The sequence below is a fragment of the Lemur catta genome, chromosome 7 (assembly GCF_020740605.2).
Source record: "Lemur catta isolate mLemCat1 chromosome 7, mLemCat1.pri, whole genome shotgun sequence".
NCBI lineage: Eukaryota > Metazoa > Chordata > Mammalia > Primates > Lemuridae > Lemur > Lemur catta.
Window position 1 is genome coordinate 84,104,606 of NC_059134.1, and position 13,216 is coordinate 84,117,821.

The 13,216-nt window shown below is 37.2% G+C and overlaps 1 protein-coding gene across 1 annotated transcript in view; it reads left to right on the forward strand.

Moving 5' to 3' along the window:
- CAPRIN1 (cell cycle associated protein 1) overlaps nt 1–13,216 on the forward strand; it is a 42,364-nt gene that overhangs the window by 14,449 nt on the left and 14,699 nt on the right. Inside the window, exons 4-9 of the mRNA XM_045557778.1 lie at nt 97–183; nt 6,923–7,161; nt 7,249–7,331; nt 9,239–9,376; nt 11,373–11,425; nt 11,503–11,589. Coding sequence (XP_045413734.1) covers nt 97–183; nt 6,923–7,161; nt 7,249–7,331; nt 9,239–9,376; nt 11,373–11,425; nt 11,503–11,589 — 687 coding nt within the window. The remainder of the gene's footprint in view (nt 1–96; nt 184–6,922; nt 7,162–7,248; nt 7,332–9,238; nt 9,377–11,372; nt 11,426–11,502; nt 11,590–13,216) is intronic.

The window sequence follows — 13,216 nt, forward strand, 5'->3', positions numbered from 1 at the left end:
TATTAAAGATTTTATGCTCACTATTTTAAATAAGAAAATTAATTTTGTGGTTCTTTGTGTTTCCAGTAAGGTTGGGTTCTGTCTTTGTCATTTTAGGATGCTGTATCTAAGTACCAGGAAGTCACAAATAACTTGGAGTTTGCAAAGGAACTACAGAGAAGTTTCATGGCATTAAGTCAAGATGTAAGTAAAAGATAATATATATGTTTATGAAATAAAAATAGGGTTAGCAGATAATTTTGGGTCTCAGTCCTTCCATTTCTATTGATAAGTTCACTGCAAAGTGAGATGATTGGATCCAGTTATGTCTAAGATGCCTTTCAATTCTGTAAAGTTTAATGTAATACCTGAAAGGTGTCTTTTAAAAAGACTGAATTTGAGTTATGACAAACATGTAGTTACCTTAAAGATCTCATTGATTAAAAAAATTAGTGGTGCAGATATATGTAAACATGGTAGACATTTATTTTCGTTACGTTCCTTTATGTCTAAAGACTATTTCACAATTCCATTAGCTGTCAGAAAATAAAAAGGCTCGTTTATATAATTGGTAATTACTTTCTTCATTAGAGATCTTAAGGGATATATGGCAGACTGATATATTGCTGTTGTGTCAACTCTTTCTTCCTTTTTTTTCTTTTTTCTTTTTTGAGACAGAGTTTCACTCTGTTGCCCAGGCTAGAGTGCCATGGTGTCAGCCTAGCTCACAGCAGCCTCAAACTCCTGGGCTCAAGCAATCCTACTGCCTCAGCCTTCCGAGTGGCTGAGACTACAGGCATGCGCCACCATGCTTGGCTAATTTTGTCTATATATTTTTAGTTGTCCATATAATTTCTTCCTATTTTTAGTAGAGACGGGGTCTTGCTCTTGCTCAGGCTGGTCTTTAACTCCTGAGCTTAAACGATCCACCCGCCTTGGCACCCCAGAGTGCTAGGATTACAGGCGTGAGCCACTGTGCCCAGCCAGTGTGTCAATTCTTGAGTCAACAGAATGGTGGGTTTTTCCCAAGTACCTTTTTGATAGGACGAAAGCTTTGAGAACAGTACAAAAATTAAAGACAAACATTTAAATACAAACATTGTCAAATAATTTGTTGAGACCAGAAAATTAAGTCTTCTGGATAAATGTCAGCTTATTTGGAGAAGACTAAGAACATTGAGATCCAGTCTTGTGCTGCATATTTCAGTCAACTATGAACTGCATATGTGACAGTGGTCCTGTGAGATTATAATACTATATTTTTACTGAACCTTTTGTATGTTTAGATACAGTTTAGATACACAAATAATAATCATTATGTTATAGTTGCCTACAGTCTTCAGTACAGTAACATGCTGTACAAGTTTGCAGCCTAGGAGGTGTAGGCTATACTATACAGTGTGGGTGTGCAGTAGGCTATACTACCTAGGTTTGTGTTAAGTACAATCTTACGATGTTTGCACAAAGACGAAATTGCCTAACAATGCATTTCTCAGAATGTATACCCATTGTTAAGTGACTCGTGACTATATAAAGTTGTCTCTGATTTGGTGAAATGAAAAAACAATTTATTATGTTATGAGAGATAGTGTAGTACAGGGATTAAGAGATCTGATTCTGGAAGCAGACGGCCTGGTTTGAATACTGATTCTTTCACCTAATAGTAGTATGACCTTGGATGAGTTAATTTCTGTTCCTGTATTAGTCAAGGTTTTCCAGAGAAACGGAATCAGTAGGATAGAAGGGGAGGTGAAGGGGGAGAGGCATCACATTACGTCAAGTTTCTAATCTGTAAAATGTGATTATAATTGCACCTATCTCATAGTGTTGTGCTAAGAACAATATTTGATGCATAGCTAATATATTTCAAGCATGTAATGTTACCATTACTTACTAGATCTGGTCAAAGAAGGAAAATTTTGGTTTGCCTGAAAACAGAAAATGTATTAATAATTTAATTTACACCTAGTGTCTTAGTCAATTTTGTGCTGGTGTAAGAGAATACCTGATACTGGGTAATTTGTAGAGAATAGAAATTTATTTCTCACAGTTCTGGAAGCTGGAAAGTCTAAGATCATGGCACTGGCATCTAGCCTTCTTACTGTGCCTTCATAATGGTGGAAGGGCTTAAAGGCAAGAGAGCAAACCTACTCCCATAAGCCCTTTTTATCGTAGCATTCATCCATTCATGAGAGCTCTTTTCTCACCTCTCAAATGCCCCACCTCCCAACACTGTTGCATTGGGGGGATTAAGGTTCCAGCACACGAATTTTAGGGTACACATTTAGCCATAGCACCTTGGTAGGGATTTGTTCTGCTTAGCTTGATAAACCCTGCCCAATTTCTTTTTCTCACCTTTTTTTAAACATGGGTTGTAGAAGTAGGATTGCTGTACAATTTAATATAACATCTATTTCTGAAGCTACTGGTACTGTGTAAATGAAAATGCTTATATCTTCCTTTGCTTCAATTGTAACACTTTGTTATTTTCAGTAATTTTCTCTGAGCTTTAACTTCATTGGCAGTTCTTTTATTTAACTCTGATCCTCTGGTATACTTTCCATAGTTATTAAATGCCTTTTTTGTTTTGCATTCAAGAACTTTAGTCTAGCTCCAGCTTTTCTTGTCTTCACCTTTTTCCTTCTTCAACTGCTTATTTAATCCAGAATAGCTTTCTCTGTTTTCTTTTTTTTTTGCCCTGTCACCCCCTGGGAGAGTGCAGTGATGTCATCATAACTCACTGCAACCTCAAACTCCTGTGCTCAAGCTATCCTCCTGCCTCAGCCTCTGAATTAGCTGGGGCTGCAGGTGTGTGCCATGACGCTTGGCTAATTTTTCTGTTTTTACTAGAGATGGGGTCTCACTCTTGCTCAGGCTGACTCGAACTCCTGACCTCAAGCAGTCCTCCCACCTCAGCCTCCCAGAGTGCTAGGATTACAGGCATAAGCACTGCACCGGCCTATTATCTTATTTCTTTTGCTTTCTTGGCTTTCACATTCCTGCCTTTCTTTCTATGTTTTCTGTCCAGCTCCCTATAAAGACCTCCCTACCCTTAACCTTGCCCCTTCAAGATTAAAAAGCTCATCCATCTTAGTAGATGTCATTTCTTCCTTGAAAACTTTCTTGACCATTTAGAGTTTCTTGACTAGCTTAGAGAGATCTCATCTTTCACTCATATATGCTATTCACTCACCATTTATTGCTATCATTTATTCTACTACCCACTCTGCTACCATTATAGATTTGTCTTGTTATAACCTTCATCATTCCTTCCAGGTCTCTTTCCTCATTTCTCCCTTTAGTATAGGTTTCTTATGTTCCTATTTTGGTTTTCTCTGTCTCAGTTCATCCTAGCAAGGCTTAAGAAGCAAGAAAAGGTGAAAAGGAAAACACTACAATGGCTCTTAAAAAGACTGACCTTCTCTGTCCCTGTGCTGATGCTAGACATTAGGGAGGAGGAAGGAAATTTGAAAGTTTGGCTGATGTTCTCCCTTCACCTTTTCCAGTGAAGAAAAAAGAATAGTGGGAAAAATACATTCATACTTAGCTTTATCTATCTTTCATGCCACTTTCTTTTTTATCTGCCAGCATCTTATTCACAAAAACAAATCCGTTTTAGTCACTATTTTTAATATGTTGGAATGCGTTTCTGAAAACCAGCAGTGGATTGTTCGGGGTAAGGGGATGCTAGTGGGTTTTGGCATCTCCTGTGAGTCAATAATAGGTACTTAAAGTTAGAACTTTGAGTCATTTTTCCATAGAGAAGACAGATGTAGGTAAGATTCTTTTAGTATTGCTGTGGTTGAGTTTCTTTTTTAATTGGCCCAGGCTTTTAATTCTAGTTTTTGTACTTTTTAATATGGAAAATTTGTAATTTCTAAATTCCTAAAATTTCTCTATAATTTCTAATTTTTATACTCACTAAGGAAAATTTCAAACATATACACAATACTAAAGAAAAGAATATAATGAACCTCTGTGTACTTATCTGTACCCAGCTGCTACAGTTATCTCTTGGACAATCATATTTCACATAAATACAAATCTATTTCCTTTCTCCCTTTGTCCTCTAGATTATTTTGAAGCAAATCCCAAATACATTGTTTCATCAATAACATTTCAGTAGTATATTAGTTCATTAAATATGAAATGTCTGAGTTTAAATCAAAAGTGTAGTTTATTATCTCTCAAACAAGAAGCAATACAATTAATCAAACAGTTTTACCATCTTAATGGTAGCTTGTTTACACCAGTAGTGAAGAAACCTGGAGAGCGAGTGAAATCACCTTTGAAATCGCCAAAGGAGTTTCTATAGCTTGTTGAGAATTGAATATTTTTCCTTGCAAGAAGTGATCGAAAGCCTGGAAGAAGTGGTAGTCAGTTGGTGCAAGGTCTGGTGAATGTGGATGACAAGAGAGTTTCCAAGTCCAGCTGCTGTAGTTTGGGTAGCATTGTTTGTGTGACATGTGGTCAAGCATTGTTTTGCAAGAGGATTGGCCTGTCTCAAGCATTCTCATCATTTCGTCCAGTTGATTGCAGTATACGTCCAATTGTTTGCAGTAGATATCCGCTGTAATAAATTGACCAGGTTTCACAAAGCTGTAGTGGATGATAACAGCACTGGACCACCAAACAGACACCATTGGCTTTTTTTGATGAATATTTGGTTTTGGACTGTGTTTTGGCACTTCATCGTGATCCAACCATTGTGCTGAATGCTTGTGATTGTCGAAAAGAATCCATTTTCATCACATGTGATAATATGGTGTAGAAATGGTTTGCCTATATGTTGTGACAGCAAAGAAGGACGAGCTTCCAGATGATTTCTCTTCTGACGCTCGTTAAATTCAAAGTGGAGCCCATCTAACAAGCTTCTCAAATGGTCCCATATTGGAATGGTAACGTCAAACCTTGCTGCTAATTCATGTGTAGGTTGTGTAGGTTGAGATGGATTCCCTTCCGCCACAGCTTTCAGCTCATCATTGCCCACCTTGGTCTCAGGTGGCCCATGTGGCTTATTTTCAAGATTTAAATCACCAGAACAGAACTTCTCAAACCACTGATGTAGTATTTGTTCATTAGCCACTTCCTTCCCAAACACTTTGTTGACATTTCAAGCTATCTGCGTTGCACTAGTTCCATGATGGAACTCATATTCGAAAATAGCACGAATTTTTGACTTATCCAGGGTTTCACAAAAAAAAAATTTGAAAGATAATCACAAGCCAAAATGTATGTTTGAAAGACTGAGGATGTACCTTCACAATAAAAATAAACAAGAGATGTCAAAGTGCAATGTCAGAGATATCAACTGTCAAACTTAGTACTTAAGGAAATCGGACATTTTATACTTAATAACCTAATACGTTCCAGGGGAAGATATGTGTTTTTTTTTTTTTTTAATTTTAATCCCAATTTATTACCCCGGCAAAGATTTAAACAATAGGGAACCAACTTGCCACAATCCTACTGTGTCTCTTTAACTAACACACTTTGATGTGTAGATTTCCAAATTTTTTTTTTTTTTTTTGACAGTCTCACTCTCTTGCCTGAGCTAGAGTGCCGTGGTGTTAGCCTAGCTCATAGCAACCTCAAACTCCTGGGCTCAAGCAATCCTTCTGCCTCAGCCTCCTGAGTAGCTGGGACTACAAGCATTCGTTGCTGTGCCCAGCTAATTTCTTCTTTTTTTGAGACAGCCTCGCTCTGTTGCCCGGGCTAGAGTGAGTGCCGTGGCGTCAGCCTAGCTCACAGCAACCTCAAACTCCTGGGCTCAAGCAATCCTACTGCCTCGGCCTCCCAAGTAGCTGGGACTACAGACATGTGCCACCATGCCCGGCTAACTTTTGCTATATATTTTTAGTCGTCCGGTTAATTTCTTTCTATTTTTTAGTAGAGATGGGGGTCTCGCTCTTGCTCAGGCTGGTCTCGAACTCCTGACCTCAAGCGATCCACCTGCCTCAGCCTCCCAGAGTGCTAGGATTATAGGCGTGAGCCACTGCATCCGGCCCAGCTAATTTTTTCTGTTTAATTGTCTGGCTAATTTCTTTCTGTTTTTAGTAGAGACGGGGTCTTGCTATTGGTCAGGCTGGTCTCAAACTCCTGACTTCATGCGATCCTCCCATCTCGGCCTTTCAGAGTGCTAGGATTACAGATATGAGCCACTGCACCCGGCCTCCAAAACTTTTTCTGTGGACCTATAAACATACCTGTCTGCCCATGGGAGTATGCATTATTATGATGGAGATTTTTCTCTGATGCCTTTCCATGACAGTACATAGAGATTTATCCTATTTGTTCTAACATTTTAAGTCTGCCCTCCTAAAGAAGCGAGTTTTCAAAGTCAAAAAACTTCCCTCCTTCCCTAAAATCTAAACCAGTGGACTGTGGTATGTACTGAAGTGAGTAAAAATGCCCAATTCGAGGCATACAGGAACAAATATATGCTTTCCCTAACAAGGAGGTGCATGGATGAAGGCCTAAAGGCTTCATTAAAGAAGGCATTGTGGATAAAATATCCACGCTCCCATGCCATTACAGGCATTGAATCCCCTTCCTCACAACCCCAAATCTAAGACTTCCCTCGTTTGTAGAGCCAATTGGACTAAGTGTAGTCTGAGTGCTTTCTGTCCGCCTGTCTGCCTAGCGGCTCCAGATTTGGACCATCCATCTAACTGCCTGACCCCCGAATTCTCCATTGGAGTCAAACTGCTGCCTCTTGGAGAAGCCCAACCTACCCGAAAGATCTGTTCTGAATTTCTAACAACTGCTTAAAACAGATCATGTTTTAAATTAAATTTTAAGTTGAGAATTATCCAAGTGCAGTGGGGTCACTTCTCACTCATTGAATGAAATATATTGGTATTTATGCTGGACCTGAAATGGAATGAACTGAGTGAGTTCTGTAAAACTCATTTTGGTGTCATATATTTATATTCTTTTGCAGATTCAGAAAACAATAAAGAAGACAGCACGTCGGGAACAGCTTATGAGAGAAGAAGCTGAACAGAAACGTTTAAAAACTGTACTTGAGCTGCAGTATGTTTTGGACAAATTGGGAGATGATGAAGTACGAACTGACCTGAAACAAGGTTTGAATGGAGTACCAATACTCTCTGAAGAAGAATTGTCATTGTTGGATGAATTCTACAAGTTAGCAGATCCTGAACGGGACATGAGCTTGAGGTATAGTAGTCTTTGATAATAGAAACTTTAAATACTGCTTTAAGTTGACAACTGAAAGGTAATTAATCAGCTATTTATTATTATAAGGTTGAATGAGCAGTATGAACATGCCTCCATTCACCTGTGGGACTTGCTGGAAGGGAAGGAAAAATCTATATGCGGAACCACTTGTGAGTATCACTGATAATTTTGATTATGTAACTAAGAATCTTTAAAAATTAGTTTTTCCTATTTAAAAGTAATATTAATTGCAGAAAATTTAGAAGTGAATAAATAACATTCATCCACTGTTTACTTTTTGATGTATTTCCTTATTATGTTTTTTTCATGTCAGTGTGCTTATATGTGTTGTGTGTAAATCAAAACATCAACAATAAATAACCAAAAATCTGTAAAGATGGTAGTCCTAACTTAATATGGTTTTGTATATAATTTAACTGTGCTTAAGGTGGACAGATTAACACCAGATTAACTTTGCTGTGTTTTTGATATTAGATAGGGACTAGTTTTTCATATGGCTGAAGTTTTGTGAATATTTATTATATCTTACACCTTGTACTGATGGTCACTGCCTTAGTCTTTAGTTTTTCTTAGATTTTTGCTAATTTGGAGACATTCATTTTTTTCTGTATTTTAAAAATGCAGATACGGTGAATGGTTTTCTGTAAGTGAGTTTTTTATCCTCAAATATGCAACTGTCGATGTTTTCTTTAAGGATGTTTAAGTTTCACTGTCTCAGTAAATTAGGAATTTTAGGTTTTAATCCTGTAGTAAATCAGGAAATAGATTCTTGTCTTTGCTATTTGTAAGGTTGAATTGGGGAAGTATATTTTTGAACATATTAAGGTGAAAGTGTCTATATTTATACCTTGTTTTTAGGTATTGGTTGAAAAATTAGATTGTAAGCTTTAATCGACAAAACCGTGTGAGTATTAATTGGCACAATTTAGAGTATATTTGGTTTCAGGAAATGAGTATATTTGCTTTAAGGAAATCAAATATAAGGTGCCAATCCCTTTATGTCTTTCTCATTTCTTCAACAAAAAATAGGTAAAAAAAAAGATACTTCTTTGTTAACTCTTATTGTGGTCTGTAGTTCTTTGTAAAAAAATCTTTTTAACTTCTTTTAGTTCTGCCACAAGTATGTGTAAGCTTATTAGCTTAAAAAAGTAGTTTAGGTCAAGCGTGATGAAATTTTCATGAGCATTGTTGAGGAGCAACAAGGGTTAAACCTAAGCTTATGGTTTGTTTGGGGGTTATTTTCTACTTAATCTTGTTCCCCCTTAGGACTGTAACATCTTTGTAGGTAATGGAAAGGTACTGATGTTACCCAAATTAGTGTTTTTATGTGCATTTGGTTTTCATCCATAAGTTTTTGAAAATCAGTAGTTTTGAGTAAGGAGTCTCTGAAGTGAAATAAGGAAAAACATACGAAGTTTTGATTATTCAGAGAGTTGTTGGAATAGTTTTATTAGGATTAATTTTATAATACTTTGATATAATAAGGTCCTTGAAGTTTTATTTTTCTGTGCAGTAACCTATCAAGGAATGTTTCTACTATGCATCTACTATACCAGGCCAGGAAATTGAGAGCAGTAATTCCAGCACATACTTCAGGAAAACCTTACATGGTCTCACCCTGACTAGGTCTGATCCACTATACTGTGTGTAGTAATTTAACCATTTTTATATTCGATACCTCTTTTGTTAGACACTAAGCCTAATGAGGGCAGATACTGTGTCTTTTTATGTACTGTTTTGTATCTCCAGTACCTAGCACATTGCCCAGCATATAGTAGGTGTTGAATAATTACTTTTTGAATGAATAAATGTTAAATATCTGGATTTTTTTTCCTAATTTACTTAAAATACATAAAGTTTGATGTAAACAGTTTCTTCTTGTTCTCTATCATTCTGTAATACATTTCTGTTCTTGCTGAAATTTAATCTTTTAATGTGTGTTTTAGTAACAGTTAATGAGGTTTTTTTTAACCACAATATTTTGTAGAATATTGAATCTTTTTCAAGCCAGGTGTCCCCAGATAATTCTAACATTATGGTTCATATTCTTTTTTAGATAAAGCTCTAAAGGAAATTGTTGAGCGTGTTTTTCAGTCAAACTACTTTGACAGCACCCATAACCACCAGAATGGGTTGTGTGAGGAAGAAGAGGCAGCCTCAGCACCTACGGTTGAAGACCAGGTAGCTGAAGCTGGTGAGTACTTAGGTGGATATGACCTTTAGTTTAGGGTACTGATTTTACTTTATTGTGCTATAAGCTTCAGTGCTATACTTATTTAGTTATTATATATGTACACTAGGATTTTTAAAGAGACTTTAAGCTTGACAGAATGTTAAGACAAAGCACATCAAGAGGAATCCCCAGAAATGATCAGTATCAGTCATTTGTTTTACTGGTTTTGATTACTATTATAAACTGATAGTTATTTACGACAGTATTTCTGGGTAGGAGTATGAGTGAGGGCCAACTGTTGAGGATTTTCAAACAGATTTTTGTCTAGCATGCCCAGATTTACTGCTATTTACCATGCCAGTGTATGGGGTGAATAGTATGAATTGGTTTTTGTTTTTTTTTTAAATCGTGGGGAGATTCTAATTGTATTATCTCGAACTGTAAATTCCTCAATGGCAAAGGGACTTTTCTAACTAATTTTAACACCTAGCACAACACTAATTATATCTAGACATTTTAAGTACTTTTATGATCACTTCTAAGTTGATGAGTAAAATTCCAAGTACAGTTAGAAACATTGTTGGAGCATAAATTTTGTAAAGGCTAAAAATCATGGATTCTAGAATCACACTGCCTGGATTCAACCTCAGATTCCCCATTTAGAAAGTAATAAGTGAATATATAGTACCTGGCACATAGTAAGCACTGTACAAGTGTTAATAGGTTGAAATTGGAAGAGAAGGTTCCACACTGGTGAAATTTATAGTTGGAGATCAATATAAAGCAGTCTCTCCCCCTTACCACTTTACCAAGTAAATTAAAACAGAGAGTAACATTTTTTTTTGTTTTTGAGACAGAGTCTCACTCTGTTGCCCGGGCTAGAGTGCCGTGACGTCAGCCTTGCTCACGGCAACCTCAGACTCCTGGGCTCAAGCAATCCTACTGCCTCAGCCTTCCGAGTAGCTGGGACTACAGGCATGCGCCACCATGCCCGGCTAATTTTTCTATGTATATTTTTAGCTGTCCGTATAATTTCTTTCTGTGTTTAGTAGAGACGGGGTCTCGCTCTTGCTCAGGCTGGTCTTGAACTCCTGAGCTCAAACGATCCGCCCGCTTCGGCCTCCCAGAGTGCTAGGATTACAGGCGTGAGCCACTGCGCCCGGCCCAGAGAGTAACATTTTAATCTGTACCGTTACTTGCAGGAATAGAGAGGAATTTAAACGTTGTAGCCCTTTATTTGCATTACAGCTGATCTAGAATAACTACTGTTGAAACTAAAGTAATTTATTCTGTAATAAATGGTAAAGAAAAGTTCCTAAGGATATTACTGTAAGAATGATAAAATACAGGAGCTTACTATTAAATAACTAAATAAATTTAGATTATGGGATGGTGAACTATTTACATATTTGGCATTTTTGTTCTTATTGTTTTGGAGACAAGGTCTTGCTCTGTTGCCTGGCGAGAGTACAGTAGCGTCATAGCTCACTGTGACCTCAAACTTCTGGGCTCCAGTGATCCTCCTGCCTCAGCCTCCCATAGGCTGAGGGGACTGCAGGCGCGTGCCACCACGCCTGGCTAATTTTTCTGTTTTTTGTACAGACAGGGTTCCCGCTTTTGCTCACACTGGTCTTAAATCCTGGGCTTTGGTGATTCTCCTGCTTGGGCCTCCCAAAGTGCTAGGCTTGCAGGCATGAGCCACCATGCCCAACATTATTTGTCATTTATGTTGTATTGTTAACTTTAAAAAAGGTTTCTCACATTTTTTGCATTTAAAAAAAATAGACTTTACTGTTTAGAGCAGTTTTAGGTTCACAGCAAAATGGAATATTTGTTAACAGTTGATGGACCCACACCAACACGTCATTATCACTCAAAGTTTGTAGTTTACATTAGGGCTTACTCTTGGCTTTATACATTCTATGGGTTTGACATGTATCCATTCTTATGGTATCATACAAAATAGTTTCACTGACCTAAAATTCCTCTGCTTTGCTTCATTTTTTTAACCTCTTAGAACCTGAGCCAGCAGAAGAATACACTGAACAAAGTGAAGTTGAATCAACAGAGGTATGATTTTTATTTAATGCTACCTTTATTTTTCTGCCTTTCAAACAGATGTCTCAAATGTTTACTTTGCTTTGCAGTATGTAAATAGACAATTTATGGCAGAAACACAGTTCAGCAGTGGTGAAAAGGAGCAGGTAGATGAGTGGACAGTTGAAACAGTTGAGGTAAGAGTTCTGTGTATTGCAAGGTTTATGTCTTTGTCTTTAATAAGTAATATTTATTTCTCCTGAGAAAAAGTAAGGATTGTTAGTCTTCTGCATTATTAGTACAATTATGATAATAAACTCATTACACAACTGTTACATCTAAAGAAATTGTTTATCCCTGTGGATGTTTAATGTAATAGAATCGTTGCTTTGATGATCCAATTATAAAAATTATACAAAGTTATCTTTGGGTTAATCTATTAAAGTACCTGATTTAGCTCTTGCTGACATCAGATTGCTCTGTAAAAATCTAGGGTCTCATGCTCATAGCCTTCAGAAAAACCTGCATTGCAGGAGCTGTGCTGGGTTATCTTGGACTCCTTCACTCTAATGCTGTTTGGCTACCAAATAAACCGGTGGAAGCTGTAGACTTCCTATAGTGTTTCTTGATGTTTCTCAACTGGTACTACGCCCTTTTTTCAGGTTCTCATCTCTAGTTCAGTGACTACCTTAATATTTTTCCGCTTTGACTGCCCCGGACCATCCTATTCATTGTCACAAGTTAATTACTGGAAAAGTTAGCTTTGATTAAGTTACTTATACTTGAACTTCGTCGGTGGTACCTTGTTATCTATAAAATATAGTCAAAAAGCCTTACCAGTTGTTCCTGCCTTTCCTTTCATCCTCATTTATGTGTCTTACTTTATGCCTCCAAAGTGTGGACAGATAGCTTTAAGCTGAAGATAACATGCTTTTCTCTTTAATGTTGTTATTCTTTTATTGGCACCATTCTCCAAAGTGTTGTAATTGTGCCAATACCTTCAGCTCTCTGTGGAAGTGCTTAAATGCACTGTTGATAGGTTTAGTAAGGAATTGGGCATACCGTAGAAAGGTAATTAGTTAGGATAAAAATATTGTCCTATGAAACTCCAAGAAAATAGTGCGTATTTGCTGAATTAAGGAATGCAGTTCAGAAATGTTGCAGGAGGGTTACAAGAAAAATTGATCAAAAAGCTCTATGGAATGGTGATTTACAGTCATCCTTCAGTATACATGGAGGATTGGTTCCAGGACACACTGCTACCCCCACTCCCACATATACCCAAATCCACACATACTCAAGTTTCTGTGAAGCCTGCATATGTACTTGTGTTTCACATCCTGGAATACTGGTTGGAAAAAATCCTCATATAAGTGAACCTGTGTAGTTCAAACCTGTGTTGTTCAAGGGTTAGGTGTGTATACAAGGTATACAAACCTATTGAGATTTGACTATAAGTAGATTGGGTGTATTTTTTTAGGGGAGTCACATATTAGGTATGTATTAGCCTGGATGTAGAAGTAGAAATGAACTATTAGCTTATTTGTTTTATTAAACATTGGAATGAAAGTTATATGTTGGCATAGTAGGAAAAGATTGGGAGGTAACAGATAGTCCTTTGTTGTTAAGTACAGTTTACACTTTATTTGAGAGAAGAACATTTTATTGTACTGAGCACTGTGCCAGTATGGTTTGTTCTTAGTATCTATCTGGTAGGTGGACCTTTTAAAGGCTAGCTACATGAGATTACAGGAATTTTTGGAGCGACCCAAAGTCAGTAGTAGCCAGATCCATTGGTTTTCATGATAATGATTTAGGTAGCGA